The sequence below is a fragment of the Mytilus trossulus genome, chromosome 5 (genome assembly GCF_036588685.1).
Source record: "Mytilus trossulus isolate FHL-02 chromosome 5, PNRI_Mtr1.1.1.hap1, whole genome shotgun sequence".
Classification (NCBI taxonomy): Eukaryota; Metazoa; Mollusca; class Bivalvia; order Mytilida; family Mytilidae; genus Mytilus; species Mytilus trossulus.
In genome coordinates, this window is record NC_086377.1 from 47,096,362 (window position 1) to 47,120,393 (window position 24,032).

Here is a 24,032-nt window from a genome sequence, read left to right on the forward strand (position 1 = left end):
GATGTTGATGCCGATTCAGTTTAAATAAGACTGGCTGTTGGTGGAGAGATGTTGATGATGATTCAGTTTACATAAGACTGGCTGTTGGTGGAGAGATGATGATGCTGATTCAGTTTACATGAGACTGGCTGTTGGTGGAGAGACGTGATGCCGATTCAGTTTACATAAGACTGGCTGTTGGTGGAGAGATGTTGATGCTGATTCAGTTTACATAAGACTGGCTGTTGGTGGAGAGATGATGATGCTGATTCAGTTTACATAAAACTGGCTGTTGGTGGATAGATGATGATGATGATTCAGTTTACATAAGACTGGATGTTGGTGGAAAGATGTTGATGCCGATTCAGTTTACATAAGACTGACTGTTGGTGGAGAGATGTTGATGATGATTCAGTTTACATAAGACTGGCTGTTGGTGAGGAGATGAGAATGCTGATTCAGTTTACATAAGACTGGCTGTTGGAGGAGAGATGTTGATGCCGATTCAGTTTACATAAGACTGGCTGTTGGTGGAGAGATGTTGATGCCGATTCAGTTATCATGAGACTGGCTGTTGGTAAAAGATGATGATGCCGATTCAGTTTACATAAGACTGACTGTTGGTGGAGAGATGTTGATGCCGATTCAGTTTACATAAGACTGGCTGTTGGTGGAGAGATGAGAATGCTGTTTCAGTTAACATAAGACTGACTGTTGGTGGAGAGATGTTGATGCTGATTAAGTTTACATAAGACTGGCTGTTGGTGAGGAGATGAGAATGCTGATTCAGTTTACATAAGACTGGCTGTCGGAGGAGAGATGTTGATGCCGATTCAGTTTACATAAGACTGGCTGTTGGTGGAGAGATGTTGATGCTGATTCAGTTATCATGAGACTGGCTGTTGGTAAAAGATGATGATGCCGATTCAGTTTACATAAGACTGGCTGTTGGTGGAGAGATGTTGATGATGATTCAGTTTACATAAGACTGGCTGTTGGTGGAGAGATGTTGATGATGATTCAGTTTACATAAGACTGGCTGTTGGTGGAGAGATGTTGATGATGATTCAGTTTACATAAGACTGGCTGTTGGTGGAGAGATGTTGATGATGATTCAGTTTACATAAGACTGGCTGTTGGTGGAGAGATGTTGATGTCGATTCAGTATACATAAGACTGGCTGTTGGTGGAGAGATGTTGATGATGATTCAGTTTACATAAGACTGGCTGTTGGTGGAGAGATGTTGATGATGATTCAGTTTACATAAGACTGGCTGTTGGTGGAGAGATGTTGATGATGATTCAGTTTACATAAGACTGGCTGTTGGTGGAGAGATGTTGATGCCGATTCAGTTTACATAAGACTGGCTGTTGGTGGAGAGATGAGGATGCTGTTTCAGTTTACATAAGACTGGCTGTTGGAGGAGAGATGTTGATGCCAATTCAGTTTACATAAGACTGGCTGTTGGTGGAGAGATGTTGATGCCGATTCAGTTTACATAAGACTGGCTGTTGGTGGAGAGATGAGGATGCTGTTTCAGTTTACATAAGACTGGCTGTTGGTGGAGAGATGTTGATGCTGTTTCAGTTAACATAAGACTAGCTGTTGGTGGAGAGATGTTGATGCCGATTCAGTTAACATAAGACTGGCTGTTGGTGGAGAGATGAGAATGCAGATTCAGTTAACATAAGACTGACTGTTGGTAGATAGATGATGATGCCAATTCAGTTTACATAAGACTAGCTGTTGGTGGAGAGATGATGACGCAGATTCAGTTTACATGATATGATACTGGCTGTTGGTAGAGAGATGAGGATGATTACAGATTAAGAGGCCTATTACAAGTCAATCTATTATATGGAATGCATGATATTCAGAATGCTCACATACTTTGGAGGGTTTTCTTAAGTTTCTTTGAAATTTTTTCTCTGTAAACTTTTCTATCATTGAAGATTTTTGTCTTGATGGCTGTTATCCTTTTTTTAATTTCAATATCTTGAAGGATTGGATGCTTCTGAAGAAACTCTCTTACATCTTTTGATCCTGAAAAAAAAAAACAATCTTGTTCATTGGCATAGTTATTCATTAAGCATACAGAAAAAAAAAATTTGTTGGAATTTATTTTACAGAGTTACCCATAATGTGCTTTTGATAAGGCAGTATCTATTGAAATGTGGCTGACTTTTATATTTGATGTTATATTTGTTTACTTTTTTCTCCTTTTTGCTTTATTTTTATATTCTTTGGGCTACTTTTACAATCTCTTAGTGTTGTAATTTAGTTCTAAGGTATCCATGCCTTTCCCCTGTAGAAAAAAAAGTTGAGGGCCAGTTGATGGCCATGTGGTGGACAGTTGAGGGTTAGCTGTTATAGGTTGCATTTCTGTAAATATTCACAATGCAATTTCCCATAGGAACTCCTTTTACGGCTAAAACTGTACCACTTTTACTATGAAGTTTTGTTTATCCTAGAATTGAAAGTTTATATTCACCAAAATTTTTTTCAAAGGTCAAGATACAGAGCTGTGCGGCATATTTTCAACTTTTCTTTGCCCTGAACTTTTCAGAGTTTTAACTAACACTAATTTTCTTAACTACCCCTACCTCAAATGAAAAGTTACAACAGATTTTAATGTAAACAATATGCACATGTTTATTTACTGCTAACATTCCCAAGTTATGTCTCTGTGAGGTGGATCACAGAGAACACAACTGGGAACCAGTATGTAAGCAAAATTAATTTTCTACAAGTATTCAAGATCTCCCCAAAAGAGGCATGTTTTGAGAAACAGCTGTATTAACAGAGTGCAACCTATAAGAAAAATAGTTGAGGGCTAGGTGTTGAGCATCTTAGCTCAACTCAAACCTGGACAAGAACTGTAGGTTTGATAGATGTCGCTCAACTTGCCCTCGACTGAAGCTGTACATTAAGTTGAGGAAAAGTTGAGCAATTGGCCTTTGGTTTTCATATAGTTGAGCAAAAGTTAGGCATTCAGACTTGGAATTTTTTGTAGCTGAGGAAAAGTTGAGCGTTCAGACTTTGATTTTTTTTTTTATAGTTGAGCAAAAATTGAGCAATTAGAAATATGACCTGGTGATATGAATGTTATTAGCCATCTGTTTTCTCTGTGTATGGTGCAAATGGACAGGAAGTATTATTATAAATGTACACAAAGTTTGAGGCAAAATTAAGGGAAGCACATATTTATATCGTTTTTCTGTATTTTACAAATTCTTTGAAATAAAGATAAAAAAACAAACAGTATTTCTTTATTATGAGATATATCAAATATTCAAGGTTTGGGTAACAGTTATTATTAGAGGTAAATCACACTGTCACAGTACCCTAAAGAACCTCAAACATTTAAAATTTGAACTTGGTTTGAGCATAGACATGGCAAACAAAGATGTCTTCAAGCTATCATGAATAAAATATGAATTTTACAATGGATGTAGATAAAAAAAAGTTACAAATAACTGTATTGACATTGAATAGTGCAGTATATTCTTCTGATGACATGACTCTTGGATTAAGGAATATTGATGTTTTAACATATATTTCTGGAAACATCTTTTGGTAAATACCTTGGATTAAAATTTCCACCAGATTGAATAAGTTTATATGCTCTTATAATTCAAAATAGTGATATTTAAAATGTCTTCTTATTTTTGAAGAGTGAAGAAAAAATTGAGACAATATATTTATGCATTAACTTATATATTATCAAAATGTGTAAGACAGGAGACATATTTATTTTATTATAAAGATAATTTGTTTTAAAAAGTATTACTAATAAAATAAGAATATTCTAATATAATGAATTTGGTATAAAATTATAGATCCATTCTAATTTACTAGATCCAAAAAACAAGGTTAAAGTATTAATGTAGTGTGTTGTGAGTTGAGATCTATTAGCAAAATTTTGGCTATAAAAATACACCATTTTAATTTATTTTATCTACAATGTGTAGCCCTCAGTTTGCAATTACCAGATAATGCCCAACTTTTTAAGACCTAGCCCTCAACTTTTAATGACCTGGTCCTCAACTGTTGGCCAGGTACCCCTCAACTCTAATTGCTCAATGGTTGGACACCTAGTCCTCAACTGTGATATTTTCTTAAAGTTGCTCACTAATTTACATAAAGTTGAGCATTACTAGTTGAGGGCTACCTAATTTGCATGGCAAAAATCCAGGTAGCCCTCAACTGGCCCTCAACTATTTGCTCAACTGATAACCAGCTAGCCCTCAACTCTTAGTTCAACTGGCGGCCAGCAGGCCTCTACGATACCCTTTTTTCAACTTGTCCTACCAAAATTTACTTGTCCCAATGATATTGTTACTTGTCCAAAAAATTTCTATTAAAAAATAACCTTTTTACATTTTTAGTTGATAAAAGGAACAAAACGAATTTAAACAATAGACAGGATTTGATGTATTTCTTTTGATTTGAAATACTTTTCAAAAATACGAGTCAAGTACAACTAAATCTAGTCATGTCACGGGACTAAGGTTCTAGTTTTTCATCAATGTCAGTCTCATCAGACTCTAAACAAGAGGCACCATCTGATAGGCCTGTACACTCATTGGATTTGTATCCTGGTTTTTTTTTAAGTTGAAAAAAGTTTATTGAAATGCAATCAATAAAAAGAAGATAAGGTCTGATTGCCAATGAGACAACTCTCTGCAAGAGACCAAATGACACAGAAAACTATAGGTCACCATATTGTCAGTATTGTTTTTTTTTCTACTTATGATCAAATATGAGTTTGTGAATTTAATGGTAAATTAAAAAAAATATTTTTTTGAAAAAAATTACTGGTATGGTATTTCTTATAAGGAACAGAATAATGTAGCAAAATGAGGTACTGATTTGTCTTGGTCCCAAAATATCTCCTGCCTTGCCAAACTGTCTATCAATCATGTCTACTAAATATGTTTTCTCAGTGCCAAACTGTCTATTAAACTTGAGGTGACGAACTGTCCTGTTAAGTTACCTGATCTACAAAACGCATCATTGATTCGGATCAGTAAATACCTTTCACCTGTTAAAAAGTATCTGACAAAGAACCAGTTGAAAATAATCAATTGCAAGTAAACATGTTGAAGAAAAAAGTTTTGCATTTAAATAAACAGAATGCAGAAACATGTCAAATTAATATTTGTTTTCGTGTTTTTTGTTTATAATAACTTTGTTCTTCAAAGTTGGATTACATTTATTTTCTGCTGAATAATTGTGCTTGTCCCGACGGACAAGCTTGATACAGCTTTTACTTTTTCTTTTTTCACCTCTGGTACCGGGCAATCGGACAAGCGTTATTGTCGAGGCCTGGTCCAGTTGAGCAATGCAGTTGGCTTAGTGATCATTTTTCTGTATAGGTTTTGTATTTGATAATCGATAATGCAAAAGTTTACCTGGCAATGACCCTTTGTTGTCCAAGCTAGATGTATCTGTAATGTATCTCTTAAAATAAACATCCACTACTTTAGTATTCTCTTCAGTCCATAATTTATATTTTCTTTTTGTTCCTATAAAATATTCAATTACAAAGCTACTTGTTTAATAATTGTAATCACTCATAAATCAAGTTACCTAAAATCTCCATAGATTTTGGGTTTGAAATAAATAACAATTTGAACATCAACCTTTTAATTTCCATGAATATAAATTCTGAAAACCTGCAAAATATTTATTCTAATTTATAATTAAATGTTGATGTTCAAATTCTAATGTATATCCATATCGTTCATCAGCTGCATAGACAAATTCAATACAATATTAATTATCACTACAGTAGTCCCTCTATGAAACAGCCCCAACCTAGAACGGCCACCTCCCTTATTGGTCCACGTTAGGCTTACAATTCTGCAATTATATGCAGAAGTACCTCCCATGTATAGCCAATTCCTTTATCTGGCCAGTGGCTAGGTGTTTTCATGCTAGATTTGAAAAAAATAGGCCAGCTAATGTTCTCATGTAAAACAGGCTTTGGTATTTTGTACAGGCGCATAACATTGACAAGAAAGATACTTCCTATAGTTTGATAAAAAAATTGTGTATGATTGTAAATTCAACAGTTCAGGAAAACTTGCAACATCATTTGATGTGGGGGAAACATAGATCAATGATATTGTAATATATAGAAAATCAGATGGGTCAGCTATTCAAAAATTGCATCAACAGAAAAATTGTAAAATTGCTATGAATAATGATGAAACCAATAGGAAAACTAACATGTTCATGGATATTTAATTTCATGGTTTTGCCAAAGTCTGCATTCACACTTATGGTGTTTTTTTTATTTGTTGAACATTTGATTTTGTGGATTACCTGTACCCACCAAATTCACAATGATTTGTATCCAACAAATAATAATGCATCCACAGAAGTTCTAATTGAATAAATTTGACAGGAAAAATTTAAAAGTTTAAAACAGAGGGAAACTTGTCAAATTGTTAACATAATACTGTAGATTCATTATTATTCGTTAGATACCAATTTTCGTGGGTTTTGTGGGTACAGGTGAACCACAAATTTCAATGTTCATATTATTATTAGGCTCTGTATGCAGAGATTGGCAAAACCAAGAAATTAAATATCAACGAAATTGCAAGTTTTCAGCAATCCACAAAAATTGATACCAACGAAAATAAATGAATCCACAGTACGCGTTTTTGCCACAAAACAAATGTCAAGATCTTGCAAATCTACTGGACAATATTGTGCAATTGAAGATTTCTTCTTCTGAATCATTAGACAGGAATTTGGAATACACAGGGTCCATTTTACAAAGGGTATTTTAAGAAAGACTTTGAAGTGAAAAAAATAGGACTTTAGTTTTAGCTGAATGAACAGGAAACCAGTTTATTCAGTGTCAGTTTACTAAGGTTTGACTGTATGAGATAAAATTATTATTGCAGCTTTAGTGTCAAAGTTATAGAAAGTTACCTTTTTCTGCCTCAGGTTCAGTTGGAACTTTCTGAAGTTTTGCAGCCTTGTTATCATCATATGTTGAACTTTTCCCTAAAAATAACAATAACTCAACTATATAGTATGATGCAATCTATAATACTCTTTCTCAGTCATAAGAACTTTCCATCATTACCGAACTGAACAAAGAAATAACATGATGGGTGTCGTATAAGGTGCAGGAAATGCTTACCCTTCTAGAGCATCTGATTTCACTCCTGGTTTATAGTGGAGTTCATGTTGTTTCTTAATTATTATTTATAATTGTTGATGTAAATGTCCTTTGGTTTTTTGAGTCTTTGTTTACTCCTTGGTTTTGATAGTTATTGTCTTCCTTTCTTATCTATATTTAAGAAGTAAGCTCCATCTGGAGGTTTTTTATATTACTGCTGAGGTCAAACTCTAAACAGTTGGAGCAAGATTGGACAAAATTTTCAAGCTTGAAATGGTGTGAATTTGGAATGTGATCAATTTGTCAAATAGACCTCTGTAACATCAGTCTCTGATTTGACACTTTCCCTTTGTGTTCATTGTTTTATTTTTGCATTAGAATCCTTGTGTTATCTGAGTTGTGACACAAGAGATTAGTTTTGACAAGTAATAATTGATGTAAATAACAGTATTGGGACTAAATCTTTAGAAAGGAATTTGGAATACACAGGGTCCATTTTACAAAGGGTATTTTAAGAAACTTATTAAGAAAGACTTTGAAGTAAATAAAATAGGACTTTAGTTTTAGCTATATGAACAGAAAACCAGTTTATTTAGGGTCAGTTTACATAGGTTTGACTGTATGAGATAAAATTATTATTGCAGCTTTAGTGTCAAAGTTATAGAAAGTTACCTTTTTCTGCCTCAGGTTCAGTTGGAACTTTCTGAAGTTTTGCAGCCTTGTTATCATCATATGTTGAACTTTTCCCTAAAAATAACAATAACTCAACTATATAGTATGATGCAATCTATAATACTCTTTCTCAGTCATAAGAACTTTCCATCATTACCGAACTGAACAAAGAAATAACACGATGGGTGTTGTATACGGTGCAGGAAATGCTTACCTTTCCAGAGCACCTGATTTCACTCCCGGTTTATAGTGGAGTTCATGTTGTTTCTTAATTTTTATTTATAACTGTTGATGTAAATGTCCTTTGGTTTTGTGAGTCTTTTTTACTCCTTGGTTTTGATTGTTATTGTCTTCCTTTCTTATCTATGTTTAAGAAATAAGCTCCGTCTTGAGGTTTTTCATATTACTGCTGAGGTCAAACTCTAAACAGTTGGAGCAAGATTGGACAAAATTTTCAAGCTTGAAATGGTGTGAATTTGGAATGTGATCAATTTGTCAAATAGACCTCTGTAACATCAGTCTCTGATTTGACACTTTCCCTTTGTGTTCATTGTTTCTTTTTGCATTATAATCCTTGTGTTATCTGAGTTGTGACACAAGAGATTAGTTTTGACAAGTAATAATTGATGTAAATAAGAGTATTGAGACTAAATCATTAGACAGGAATTTGGAATACACAGGGTCCATTTTACAAAGGGTATTTTAAGAAAGACTTTGAAGTGAAAAAAATAGGACTTTAGTTTTAGCTGAATGAACAGGAAACCAGTTTATTCAAGGTCAGTTTACTAAGGTTTGACTGTATGAGATAAAATTATTATTGCAGCTTTAGTGTCAAAGTTATAGAAAGTTACCTTTTTCTGCCTCAGGTTCAGTTGGAACTTTCTGAAGTTTTGCAGCCTTGTTATCATCATATGCTGAACTTTTCCCTAAAAATAACAATAACTCAACTATATAGTATGATGCAATCTATAATACTCTTTCTCAGTCATAAGAACTTTCCATCATTACCGAACTGAACAAAGAAATAACACGATGGGTGTCGTATACAGTGCAGGAAATGCTTACCCTTCCAGAGCACCTGATTTCACTCCCGGTTTATAGTGGAGTTCATGTTGTTTCTTAATTATTATTTATAACTGTTGATGTAAATGTCCTTTGGTTTTGTGAGTCTTTGTTTACTCCTTGGTTTTGATTGTTATTGTCTTCCTTTCTTATCTATGTTTAAGAAATAAGCTCCGTCTTGAGGTTTTTCATATTATTGCTGAGGTCAAACCCTAAACAGTTGGAGCAAGATTGGACAAAATTGTAAAGCTTGAAATTGTGTGAATTTGGAATAAGATCAAGTTAGTTATACATTATTATAGACTCGTGACACAATAAATGTGGTCGGAGAACTTTATTTGAGTTACCATATAGCAACGATCTATTTTGTCCCTAGCAACTTATTCCAAATTCATTAGTGTTAATTAGTTTAACTTCCATTTAGAACATACATGTGTAAGTAAAACTTCAAAACACTTAACAAAACAACTGCTGAGCTGCATGGAAAGTTTGTATTTCGGATGTTCAACCTGACAGGATTTAAAAACATTGGCACCTGATGTTCAAGGGACTTGTTCTTTAAATAGGCCAATTAGATGTGCAACATTGAAAAGTAGCAAAATTGATTACAAGAACACAGCTTGACTCACTATCACATTATTTACATACCTGTCAACTCACCCGTTTTTTGCGGGTGACACCCGTTATTTTCACCTCTCACCCGGGAGTTTTTCTTTACCCGGCGGGTCCCGGGAATTTCTAACATTACCCGTTTCACCCAGATTTCAGACCGGAATTGTTTCCGGTATTTAGAAGTAATACGACCTTCGGTTTTATCGGTCTTTTTCAATGTAACCAAAAGTCAAAATGTAGGACTTGTTTACCTGAGCTACGTAACGATATTTTCAACAAGCTACAAGATGAGTTCAGTGACTATCAGTTGACCCCTTTAGATGAACTTCCACTTTGCACTTCCCCTGAAACTGACATTGGTACATTTTGGGGAGAAATGTCCAAGTTGCATGACATTTTTCTTAACAAGCCAAGATTTTTTGTTTTGTCAAAACTTGCTAAAACATTACTGGTTTTGCCAAACAGCAATGCAGACAGGGAGAGGGCATTTTCTTAAGTAAAGAAAATAGCTACAGAGTTTAGGGCTGATCTTAATAAGGATACACTGTGTGCTCTTCTTTCTTGTAAAATGAATACACATTTGCATTGCTATGAACTGAAACCAAGTGCAGTTCTTTTAAAGAATGCCAAGTCTGCTACTATGGAATATAACAATAGTCTGAAATAAACTTGTATACATGTTCTAACTGTTTTATATACATATTGACTATATAAATTATATGTAAACATATTTTTGTTCTTCAATTGAGCCCGCAAAATGTCGTACGCGTTATGACCTGAGATTTTTTTTCTCAATGCAGGTCATGACCTGACTTTTCATTTTCAGAGGTTGACAGGTATGTATTTACCCATTCATTTAAAAAAAATTAATAACAAGTTATACAAGACAGCCATTGTTCTAAGTTTAAACTTACTTTTGTTTGTTCTTCTCTCTACTTGCTCCTCTGTATCACCAGATATCATAGAATCATTTGAAGAACATGGTTCATCTTCACAATCTCTTAAGTTTATATCACTTACATCTGTTGTATCTAAAATCTAAACAGAAAACAAACTTAAGACTTGTTGACTATTTTATTAATTGTGACTGTTTATTTAATGCATCATGTAAATGTAGCGGAATTTGATGAGACTGTTATTAAAGTGAGAGGGTTAGCGCTATAGAACCAGGTTTAATCCACCATTTTCTACATTTGAAAATGCCTGTACCAAGTCAGGAATATGACCATTCGTTTTTGATGCCTTTTGTTTTTGGATTTTGCCATGTGATTATGGACTTTCCAAATTGATTTTCCTCTGAGTTCAGTATTTTTGTGATTTTACTTTTTAAAGGATGTACATTGACCTATAACGGTTTACTTTCATAAATTGTTATTTGGATGGGGATTTGTCTTATTGGCACTCACATCACATCTCCCAATATCTAAATACTCTCAAAACTTTCCTGTTTAAGATGTATAAAATATTTTATGGAAGAACCTGCAAAATCTGTTATGAAAGTGTGTATGTATTCTGAAACATAGCAATTGCAGTAAAGCCTCCACTTTCTAGATTCATAGCATACAAGACATCCAAATATACTTAATACTTTTGAACTTGACATAAAATGTAAGAAAGAATGTTTAAACAACAGCTGTCAGAATGACAAGAAACCAGACTTTTTTTACATCTATTTGGGTCCCAGCATTTTTCAATATCACAAGGACCAAAATCCTGCACAGGAATAGTGACAATCATCAATACAAAACAGTTGTTTTACATTGTCTTATCAGGCCCTTTTATAGCTGACTATCAAGTATGGGGCTTTGCTAATTTTTGATAGCCGTATGGTGACCTATATTTGTTGATGTCTGTGTCATTTGGTCTCTTGTTGACAGTTGTCCCATTGGCACTCATACCACATCTTCATTTTTATATTGACCTCCATTTTATCATTACTAACAACATATTAAAATTTGAAAAGCTTTGCTTTGAAGGATTTATGAATAAATGCAAAAATACAACTGGATATGCCATTTTTCAATCTTTCAAGAACCAGAACTCATGAACAGTGAAAGTGAAAATCCTTCATATCAAGCATGACCTCCATTTTGTCATCTAATGAGTAAAAATATTTTAAAATTCTACAAGCTTTTTTAAAAGGTTCCTCAGTTTATGTATGATCCATCTTTTTTTCAAAATCACTCTAAAACATTTATGTACCTTGTAAATATCAAGTACTGACAAAAATACAACATGTATTATTAACTAGCTATAGGGTGATATTTACCATGTGGGATCTCTCAGATTCATCATCACTACAGTCTGAAAAAAAACACCAACAGTTTGATATCTAAATGTTCAGAATAACATATTGGAGATAAACACAAATAAATGGAGATTGCCATGTTGTGTCCATAAATGATGCCCCTGTTTAAAAATTATAAAGGGACATAACTCAAGAACTTGAAAAGTGACACTACCCAAACATGTACTTGTTCTGTTTTTTTTGGCAAACAAGTATTGTAAATTGTGTATAGGTCTCATAATGTTTGGTAGGGACAAACTTAAGTAATAGAACAGAAACTAAAAAATTATGCAATTTTTCCATTTTTAACCAGATTATGATTCAAATGATGCAACCAATTTTCATCTGTGTTTGTGGTAAAAAGTATTGTGTATAAGTTTTCTAATGTTTGGTTTAATCAAACTCAAGTCAGAAAACAGAAACTAAAATTTTTGCTATTTTTCTATTTATAAAGGGCCCATAACTGTGAACGGTAAAAGTGACACCACCAAAAGTCATACTTGATCTGTGTTTTGTGTAATAAACATTGTACATAACATTTGGTAGAGGCAAAGTAATGTTTAAAATTTTGTAATTTTTCCATTTATAAAGGGACAGAACTCTATAATGGTTAGAGTGACACTACCATCATTCAAACTTGATCTGTATTTTGTGATAATACACCTTGTGTACAAGTTACATAACATTTGATTGAGGCAAACTTAAGTTAGAGAACAGAAACAAATTATGAGACGTACGTAGGTACATTCAGACAAGGGTAAAATCAAATGTCCCCCTGCTATAGTTTGGGCATACAAATTACCAAGCAAAGTTAACATTTTTATGTCAACTTACAGGTATGGATTTTTAAAGAAAGTATTGACTCTTACACCTTCTGAAATGTTTAACCTTCCAAATCCCACTCACAAAATTCACATGCACGATTAACCACTCCATTGACTTATACACTACCCAAATGGAATTAACTGGAAAAAATTTATGCATGCATGATCATCCCAAAAAATGTGCACTACTAGGGTGACTACATAAATACAGATGTCATATCACGGAGATAATGCATATTCCAATTAAAAACAGGCCCATTTAAAAAAAATCACCAAAAGCATCAAAATTAGAAGTCCTGAAGCTCTGGACATTGAAGTATACAAATTTTCAGTAGGTCCCACTATCCAGTTTGAGAGGACAAAAAAAAATTATGGATGTTTATATAGAAGATGACGCCAAATTAAAAGAAACTTGACCTATTGGATAGAAGGCACTTAAAATAGATTTTTGCATGAAACATATTATTTTCATTCTTCATACCTGGAAGTAAATCAAAAACTGATTCAGCTGCCAGCCAAGCATCATCTGTGAAGTATTCTTTTGCTGCATCTTGTAGCATCAGATCTTTCATGCAGCTTGCAGCTCTTATTTTTTCTGGTCTTTGTTCTACTTCATCTTCCTCTATCAATCCTTTTCCTGATATTGCCCTTACTGCAATATTATCATCCACCAGTTCATTCAAAAAGTCTGAAATCAAAAGTAATCAACATTTAAATATTTCTGTTATTCATTAACAACATAATATTTTTGATCTTATTGTCTATGGACAATGAATGAACCTGATATTGCAATCTGGCAATTACTACAAGCATTAATAATGTCAAGGACAGTCACAAAAACTATTATTTTATCATTCCTCAACCTAATCAGTTTGTAAAAACGGGTACATATTCAGTGGTTAAGAAAAAAAATTATGTTTAAACCACATTATTTATTAACGTATAAAGATTTACAACAATTGACTGTTTACATTTAAAGGTTCCTGATCTTTTTTTTTGTGACTTCTGTTGATCATCTCATTAAGTATTATAATCACTTACAATGCATAATATAAATAACATAAACTACCAAATTTATTGCAACAGATGTGCATTTCAACAAATAATGTCTCTTCAGTGATGTTCAAGGCTGAAATATTTAAACCAAAACACTAATACAACTGATTTTGAATAATTTGAAGATCAACTCAACAGTTAATTATTTAGGTGGCATCTAGGCTTATGTACACAAATAAAACCGCTGTAAGCACTGTAGGCAGATAACCAAAAACCAAGGCAAACATAATTATGAAAACTGTGGTAATATTGCTTCAATTTATTTTCACAGATTTAAAAGAACAAACATTAAACATTCATATATAATTGTACATTTATGCAAATAATTCATAGTTTATCAAGGTTTTCAAAAGCAACACATATATCAAGTATATTTTTTTCGCTGTCATGAGTCTGCAGTGGTACAAATTCGCAATGATTGCAGTTCTTCTAGTTTATAGTTAATGTTCATATAAGTTGACTGTTAGTATTTCAATTTGACTTTAGTACGAGCTTGTAAAAGTATGAATGGACTTGCTTTCCTGAAAAGAAAACTGAGTTTGTGTTCTACAGTACAAAAGGTATGGGACACAAATCAGACAAATGTTTACTACTACAGGGATCAAAGGTGAGGTCTGACTGACCAGTTCATAGTAAATGTAAATGACCCCCACCTTCACCCCAAGTCTATGATGTCTAAGTTTGGAATAAAATGACAGGTAATTATAACGAGATTGTGTCCAAAGTACATGAATGCCCCACTTGCACTATCATTTGTATGTCATTCAGTCTTTTTTGAAATGAAAAACAGGAATGAATATGGTTTAGGAGTTGGTATTTCAATCTTTTACAAGTTCTCAAAACACACACAAGAGGGGGTGGGGTGATCCTAGGGACTACGCCTATATTTCAATTATTTTTTTATCTTGTCATATGAATTAATATGGTTTGGGGTGGGGATCTCAACTGTTATCAAGTTTTCAAACAGGAATGAGTGGGTGATCCTAGTGACTTCCCCTATATTTCAATTGATTTGTTATATTGTCCAATGCATGAATATATATGGTTATGGGATGGGGATCTCATCTGTTTCTAAGTTATCAAACAGGAGAGGGTAAGGTGACCCTAAGAACTCTCCCTATATTTCATTTGATAAGTTCTCATACATGAATATATATGGTTTAATTTAAAGTTGGGGATCTTGACTGTTTCCAATAACTCCATCAGGAGGGGTGGGGTGAATGCATTGACTCCCTCTATATTTAATTTAATTTAGAGGTTGGGATCCCCACTGTTTCAAAGTTCTCAAACAGGAAGGATGGGGTGACCACAGGGACTTCCCCTATATTTAATATGATTTGTTATATTGTTCCATACATGAATATATATGGTGTAGGGGTGGGGATCTTGATGGTTATGAAGTTCTCAAACAGGAGGAGTGGGTGACCCCCAGGGACCCCCCTATATTTCATTTGATTAGTTACTAGTATAGTCCAATACATGAATAATTATGGTTTAGGGTTGAGGATCTCAAATGTTTCCAAGTTCTCAAACAGGATGGTGTACAGTTACCCTAGAGACCCCCTTATAATTCATTTGATTCCTTCAACTTTTGCCATTAGGGAAATCTAAACTATTTGTCTTTAGAGATTTTCAGCGATTAAATATTTCATACATTTGTTTTTGACATCTTAGCCAAAAGCTCAGGGGATAATAAACTACATATGTGCTCTACTTCCTATGTGCAACGTCAAAACTTTTGGAAAAATCGACGATCATTTAAGGTTTTTCTTGTCATATTTTTTGTAAATCAGAATTAAAAGTATGAAAAACTGTCCAATAAGTTATAAATAACATAAAATCCAGCTAGATAATAACAATGGCAAGTATTTCAGCAATTATTGGGTAGAACACAAATCCAGGGTGCTTGTATAAGGCAGTTTAACTGCCTAAAAATAAAGCTACATATTTTGAGCAAATGTCCGGTAAAGTGTTAATTTTAGACTTTTTATAATTTGGATAAATGTTTTACATAGTTATAAATCCCAAATGAGAATTTGATTCAAATCAGAGAACATGAATTCAATTTGACAGCTAATGTCCCTTTAAGATAAATTCCAAATCATATATCAAACTAACAGCAAATTAATTAAAACAATAACTGTATTTTTATGCCAGTACCAAGGTTAAGTTTCATCAAAACATTGTTAATGTGAGAAAGAGTTGCACTAAAAAAATGTATTGACCAACAGATAGACATCCATCTACAGGCAGACTGAATGAAGTTCATATATAATAAGTAGTAAAAGACATAATAGGATATATTAGAGAGCAACTAAATGGAAAAGACCAGTCAGCACAACAATACAAATACTATATAAAAATATGAATAACAAAAGAAAACTACATAAAATATAAACACTCCTCTGATAATGTACCATAATAAAAAAAACATAATTTACGCAAGGAAACCACTTTACACTATAACTAAATCACTTTTGGTCATATATAATTAGTAAACTGTGAAAGTACAGAATATTATAAAAAAAAAAGTCACAGGGCAAACACACTATGAACTACAACTGCATGCAGAAATGATACCCATTTAATATTTAATAATCTAAACTGTGCAACTTTTAATCTTTTAATTATTATAAAAACAAAATTTTGATAAATGAAAGTCAGATTTCTGGTAGTGAGATGCTAGTATGATAAAGTGTTAATTTTATATCCTCATAGTTCTCGTACATATGGGAAATAGTAATTTTATCCTGGGCTTGCTTTTGATAAGAATTATTTTAAAATTCAAGATACATTTATATCAAAAGTTCATGTTACTGTTTTCTTTAGGTGACCTTATTAACACCTTTGATGGTCTTTAATCTGTTGATCACATGATCTCAGGGTTTAAGGGAGTTTGTTATGATTTACATGGGTCAATGTTTATTTGCAGTTTCTGTCAATTCAGACAATTTGTAATCTTCATATCTAATGGCTTAAATTTTTCATTTTTTTTTTGAAAACTAAAATCAATGAATCTAAAAACCAATGAAGACGTAAATGTTTCTCAAACCACAAGAATTAAAGTACTTTCACAGTACTGTATGTACCATTTAACTGATTAAATTTGACTAACCTTTAAGAGAGAAGGTAATTTCTGGATTTTTTGGACCAGTCTCTGCAACTTTTGATGAGGAAGCTTTCATGTTTCCTGGAAAAAAAATTGAACTTTCAGCATTAACATTTAACGCAAAGGCAAACCTCAATCAGAGTTGAGAACCACATTTGCTTGCAAAAATCTTAAGACACTTATTTTTCATCTATAGGTTTTATTTGGTTCAGGATATATATTTGTCTTCATCATTTGACAAGTGTAACTAGTAGGTTTTCATTTAAATTGATTGTTTTGGCTCCAGCATCTTCAGTTATATTGTATCTCTTAATTCTGATTTTTAGACCTTTATAGTTATGTATATATATATATCTTATGTTTAATTGTGTCATATAATATTTCATTATGGCGTTTTAAATAAATCTGACTGTTTGTATTGCCTGAATTGTTTTATAAAAGTTATTTTAGGGCCATTTGTAGCAAAGTGAGTCAAGGCCTCATGCTGAAGGTTGTACTGTGACTTTTAATTGTTTATATTTACTAGTTCAGTTGTTGGATGGAGAGTCGTCTCACTGACAATATATCCCATTTTATTTTTATGAACATGTAAAACTCTAATGTTGGGACTTACCCCCATTATTGTCTTGCTTCTTATATCTATACATATGGCGCCTAATCTTGTATGCAAAGTTTCATGGAGTGCATGGATAGAATGAATGACAAGACTGACTTTATGAAGGAGGGGAGTTATTATAAAAACTGTTAGTTTAAACATATTTATTTATAGTGGATTGGGAAACAAGTTTTGCAACTTATATTAATCCCTCTCCACTTTGCGGGTGCGAGTGCTGCCTTGTAGCGGCATATTAGCCTACTCTTTTTCGAAATCTGCAAGGGTGTCTTTAACGTGCAAGAGATGTGGCTCTCTCTTAACACGGGTCAGCCATTTATCGTCCCCGTCCGACGGACTATCATCGTTTCCTCAAGACCATAATCGCAAATGGTGTCAAGGGAGAGCCGAAAATTGAGTTCCTGAAATTTTCATCCCAAACGGGAATCGAACCAGGAACCTTTGTGTTAGTAGTCCGATGCACTTACCACTACACCACGGCTCTCATAAAAACTGTTGTAACTATATGACATCAAAAACTCAACTACATCTTTGCTAGCCAAGGGTTATGATCCTTGTACAATGTACTTACCCCTGTCTAAACATTGCAGAGCTTTCCCAACAGATGTTGTTATCCTCACGGATTCAGGGCACTGGTATACATCTCTATTCATGTCTGCACTGTGCCCCATGTGTAAGTAAAATAATCGGCGCTCTTTTTCTGGGATGTCCATTGCAGCATATAAAGTTGCAGCCCTGTGTCGCATATCAGTAGCTGTGATGTCCTTGCTAAGTCTGGCTTTTTTGCAACATTTTTTTACACAACTCCATCCAATTACATGTTCATCTTTACCTGCAGTTGTGGGAAATAAAAATTTATTTCCTTTCCCAATGCCGGCATCATCTCGAACTTTTTCATCTGCAAGGATTCTAATGGCATCCCAACAATCCTGGGGTATTAACAGTGACACAAGCTTTCTTTTTCCTGCTTGGTATGCGATCTTTAATTCACATAATAATTTTTGCTCAATGGGGTCCTCCACCTTTTCCACTGAATCTTGAGAAAACCAGACTCCATTTTCTGCATCATCCCATTCTGATAGTAAAAGCCTAGCAGGTTCGCCTCCTCTTCGAGCATTAAATAGTGTTAATCTGCATACAAGTAAATCTCTAATCTCAGCATATTCATTAGAAGTTATAAATTGGAATTTGGTTTTAATGTCTTTGATTTTATTTTCCAGCCATTCTTTCAACATCTTAACATCATCCTCATCTGGAAGGCGAGATGGCATCCTCAATTCTTTCTGTCTTAGTACAGTTATCTTATATTCTGCATCCCCAAATATACCTGGCCAGCAAAATTCCAATAAATCTCCGAAGCGCTTAATCTCATCAACTTCAGCATCTTTTTTTTGGATGAGAAATTCTCCAGTGAGATATTTGATAACTCTCTTTATGAGATAGCCATATCCGATTTTTAGCCCTGCTTTTGTGTGCCCAGTTTCTTCATTTATTGTTAGGGCTAAAATGGATGACTCCAACGAATGAAAATTGCCTCTGTCAAACATGTTAACAGCTGATTTAGCCTCTGCATCACCATTTATCTCACATTGTTTTCTAAATTCTATCAATAAATGGGCCAGTCTCCTCATATCTGACATAACTGATTTTCTTTTTTCTTCTTTTTTACTTTTCTTAGCCTCCACATTTCTATACATCTGCAGCCCAAATGATGTTATAAGATTGTCTGTTCTACATAAATTTCCTACCTCAGAATTATGGAATTTTGCTAGAATATCAAAGTTAAATGAAGAAGTAAATTTTGGGGATGCAATATGCACTGGATCTAAGGCTTTCGCTGTAGTTGTTGTAGATTCAACTGCAGTGCATGTGGATCTGTGTCTCTTATAGTAAGATTTTGTTAAAAAACCTTTACATAAAGAACAGTACACAAGTTGACCTGCTCCATGCTCCCTCTCTTTAAAATATTTTATTTCTGCTTGAGATCCTTCATCCTCCATTTTTTTCACCTGGTCTAAATTAGCTTTCCAAATACCTTCTTTCCTCAGGTTAGCCATTTGCTTTACTTGATCTTGATGGGGCAGCCTTTTTAAAACTTTGACCTCAGGAATATCTTTGTGTTTGCGAAGGATGTGATTGGACAATCTAGCCATAAGGAGACCACAGAAAGGGCAGGGTCTGTAAGGTTTTGACCTTGTTGATTTGCTTTTTTCTCCTGAAAGAAACATTTAAAAGAATCAAGTTAATAAAAACTCATTCAATAAAAGAGAGCCACTCATGACTTTAATTTAATTTGTCTGTTTAGGGAATAATGAAAGCAGGAGATGTGCTGAGGACTGTATTCTGCCTACAAAAATAAAACTGTTTCTAAGCTTAAACATAATTGTTGAGCATGTGCTTTTTTACCAAAAACAAAGACATTGCACTTAACAGTAAGATAGGTTTAACTTAGGATTTTCTACCTTCAGGAAAAGATTACCTTAGATTACTTTGGGCCAGGTGAGCTAAAAAACTACAAAATTACTGTAAATTACTAGCTCAGGGGCAGCAACCAAACAAAGTGTTGTAGAAATGGTCAGTGTTTACTCTAAATGCTTTGGAGATAAACTAAAATCTACATTTTCCCCCTATGTTCTGTTCTTAGCTATGGCCACCATTATTGTTGGCAGGTGGGGTCATTCGATACATTTTTAAAACCAAATAACCTAATGAGAATTGTGGATAAATTTGACACAGATGTTTCAGAGAAGAAGATTTTTTATAAAAGATTACATACATACTTCAAAGTTATCATACTATGACCCAACATATAAATTTGGAATGATTGTTCATGACATCCCCCTCTTTTTTCTGTAAGTGAATTACTCAATTGTGTACAGTATTCATTTATAACTTCAAAAATGGCAGGACAACCCTTGTGGTCCAAAAAATAATAAGTAAAATCATCATTACGAAAGCTAATTTCACAAGGCAGATAGTCTACAGATTAAGGAAAAATACTAAAGTCATTTTGCTTATTTTCTTTTGTTTCATATTCTGACATCAGATTGAGACCTCTCTTACTAGTTTAACTGTGCATATTGTGCGTATTGTTGTGCGGTTTTTTATACCTGTCCCAAGTCAGTATGATCTGTATTGCTTATATTCACTACTTTTGGATCTTGGATGGAGGGTTGTTTCATCATTACAACATATTTTTTTGTGTTCATATTATAGGCTATAAAAGTATATGTAATCAATTTCAAATTAATTTCTGTAGTATATCAAATATCTTAAATGTATTGCTTTGCAAACAGACCATCCAATCTAATGAAATAAATATACCAGTAGATGATTTCACTGGTCTGCCTCTAGCTTTCTTTGTTCCTTCACTGCAACTGGCTGTCTCCTGACAATTCATCTTATTTTGTGCAGGTATGCGTATTGAAGTATCATTGAATACAGGTGATATTCTTTCAATATTATCTGTATGAAAATAAAAATATATCAAGCAGATATTTTGGACATTGACTGTCATTTAAAACAATTTGACTTTTTTAGAATACTGTGAAAGTACTTTTATTCGTGGGGTACCAATTTTCGTGGTTTTCGTGGGTGACTTGATCCACGAATTTAAGTGTCCAACGAAATAAAACAACCATTGTCCAAATCAAGATATGGAAAGATCCTGATCCGTAGGTTTTACTACTGATATGATCTAGATAATATATTGAATGACGCCAAATCTGAGAATACTTTAAAAGCAGTCACATAACTACAACTACATACGGGATTATACCCATTTAATCTTTAATTACCTAAAATGTACAACTTTTTATCTTTTAATTATCATAAAAACTTTTTTGATCGATGAAAGTCAGATTTCCGGTTTTGTTATGCTAGTATGATAAAGTGTTCATTTTATATCATCATAGTTCTCGAACATATATGGGAAATAATAATTTCATGCTTAGGCTTGATTTTGATAAGAATTATTTGACATTTCAAGATACGTTTATAACATTTGTTATGTTACTGTCTCTTTAGGTGACATGTTTATGGCCTAATTAACACCTTTGATGGTCTTAAATCTGTTATTCACTTTATGATGAGCTAATTACTGTTATTACTACGATTTACAGGAGTCAATGTTTACTTTGCAATTTCCTTCAATCCAGACATTTTGTAACCTTCGTTTCTAATAGCTTCAAATTTTAAATTTCTTTTTTTTTAGAAATTTGAAATCCACGAATTTAAAAACCCACGAACATGTTAATATTGCTCAAACCACGAAAATTGATACCCACGAATTAAAGTACTTTCACAGTAAGTGACTTGGGGAAGGGGTACTTTAATTGTCCTAGATATAAAAAAAAATCTGGTCACCCTCATAAGGCACATTCCTGCTATGTTTGGTTTAATTCCATTCAGTGATTCTCTAAAAGAAGACATTTGTATGTTGGACCTCAATGATGACAATTTGAAAACAGGCCCAACATTAAATAGCCCTTCACAATACTAATTTTGACCCTTTGGACCCTAATGTGGATCAACTTTAAAACAGAGCCCAATATCCAAATCTAAATAGCTGTTGAATGTTTTAGGCAATTGTAATGAACACTAACCTAGTAATCACTTCTGTTTATGCTATTAAAAAAAAATTATTGTTATGAAAAACAATGGACTGTACTTTCTGGATGTAGAAGCAAGTGTTTCGAGAAACCCTGCTCTTCACATGCTGTGGTAAAAATCTATTCTTTTTTGTAACAATAGATTTATTCAATTTAAAATTGTTTCAGAGATAGATGTGACATCAAAGTTAAAAGAAAAGAAAATATGATTGCATGGAATAAGTAGAACAGTTTTTTATTCTATGTTCTATAAAATAAAAAATAAATGTTATTTCAGTTTGAAAGAACTTGTGCATTTCCACTGCACACAATTATCATACCATCATAACATATATGAGAAGAACATAACCCGTATCATGCCAACAACTGGTATATTAAAAATAAATGTATTAAGTTCCAATGCAAAGACTCTATAATTGAATAAATTAAAAATTATTCAGCTTAAATTGCTTAAGTTGTTTGAGAGTAAAAGATCTTTGAAATAGTCTACACTGAAGGACGGACAACAGAAGCGACAAAAGACACCAAGTTATTGCAAAAACTTAATAGATATAGGATGATGTGGTGTGAGTGCCAATGAGACAACTCTCCATCCAAATAACAATTAATAAAAATAAACCATTATAGGTCAATGTATGGCCTTCAACACGGAGCCTTGGCTCACATCGAACAACAAGCTATATAGGGCCCCAAAATTACTGATGTAAAACCATCCAAAAGGGAAAACCAACGGTCTAATTATTTTTTGGGAAAGGTGAGCTAAAAAGCTTTCAAGGAACTCTGGTAATATTAATCAATACAATTGAAATCACTGCAAAATTGACAAAAAAGCATATTTTTTTTTACCTCCATCTTTACTGTAACTTTCATTTTGACTGGCATCTCCTGCATCTAAACCAACTGACATAAAAAAAAAATATTATAAATCACTGAAATTTTGCAAATAAGCTACACAAATAATTGTAAGAACTAAGATTACACCCAAAATTTATCTAAATATCTTCTTAAAAGGGCAATAACTCTTATAAAAGATGGTTGACAATTTCGGTCATTCTTACTTTTTTGTAGATTTTAATTGCTTATCTATTTTTTACTGTTTTCAATATCACTTTTCCTGTATATAAATTCAAGACAATAATTGAAACTGTAAAATAATCATCATTACAGGGTCGGTAACCCAACAATATGTTGTCAATTTGTTATAAAATTTCAAGAACACAAAGATTTGGACTTGTTCACATTATTCATTATGGTCACTTGAAAAACACCGATATCACTCAGATTACATTTCTACCTTGACAGGTAAGTTTGTATTTAGCCTATGAAATACTTATTTAGCCTTGAGAATTGAAAGGTCAGTTTATCCCATTCATACAATAGAAGTTTACCTATGAGGGTCAGAATGGGGTTTACAGAATAGAGAATACATGTAAAAGCAACAAAAAAATAGAGAAAAGAGAAAATGAACAATAAAATAAAATATAGAGAATACTGGGGTGCAAAAGTATAAAATAATAAATGTGCAAAATAACTTGAAAAGGTAACTTTAGTAACTGTAATGCAATACTGATAATATAATGGTCAATGTACATAATTGATAAATAATCTTGTAATAAAAAGACTATATAGTAAAATCATTTTCATGAACATTTTACAGAATGTTAAGTTATAGATAATGCATATTTTAAGGTTTTTCTTGTCGTAGAACACACCGAGGGGTGACAGGATTGATCAAATGAAAGACCGACCGGAGGGAGGTCTTTCTTTGAACAATCCTGACACACCGAGGTGTGTTCTACGACAAGAAAAATCTTAAAATATGCATTATCTGACTTATATACCGTCAAAAAATATTAATTTGATAAAGATTTGTAAAACTAAGTATCCTTTTTTACCGACAACACTAAAGTGGGATATTCCTTTCTAATGCGTTCAGGTTTAATACGCCCTGCGGCTCATTTAAAATGTGAAATAAAACTCACTAAATAATTTAGATATAAACCTTTTAAAAATTGTTATCCATACACAATAAAAATATTCCTGTAACTGCATGAAGTAAGACACAA

General features: G+C 33.2%; 2 protein-coding genes across 2 annotated transcripts in view; both read right to left on the reverse strand.

Moving 5' to 3' along the window:
• Nucleotides 1-1,790: 1,790 nt before the first annotated feature.
• Nucleotides 1,791-11,556, reverse strand: LOC134718014 (uncharacterized). Its single transcript, XM_063580513.1, has 6 exons — nt 11,551-11,556; nt 10,382-10,505; nt 7,794-7,868; nt 6,929-7,003; nt 5,395-5,508; nt 1,791-2,023 (listed from the first exon to the last, which is right to left on the reverse strand). Exons 1-6 carry the CDS (start codon nt 11,554-11,556, stop codon nt 1,863-1,865), a joined length of 555 nt encoding a protein of 184 aa, XP_063436583.1. The 3' UTR covers nt 1,791-1,862.
• A 109-nt stretch (nt 11,557-11,665) lies between these two features.
• The window catches only part of LOC134718015 (uncharacterized), a 39,892-nt gene continuing 27,525 nt past the window's right edge, over nt 11,666-24,032 (reverse strand). Inside the window, exons 13-18 of the mRNA XM_063580514.1 lie at nt 22,813-22,866; nt 20,681-20,821; nt 17,928-19,571; nt 16,750-16,824; nt 13,060-13,266; nt 11,666-11,771 (exon numbers count right to left, since the gene is read on the reverse strand). Coding sequence (XP_063436584.1) covers nt 11,719-11,771; nt 13,060-13,266; nt 16,750-16,824; nt 17,928-19,571; nt 20,681-20,821; nt 22,813-22,866 — 2,174 coding nt within the window. The 3' untranslated portion in view covers nt 11,666-11,718. The remainder of the gene's footprint in view (nt 11,772-13,059; nt 13,267-16,749; nt 16,825-17,927; nt 19,572-20,680; nt 20,822-22,812; nt 22,867-24,032) is intronic.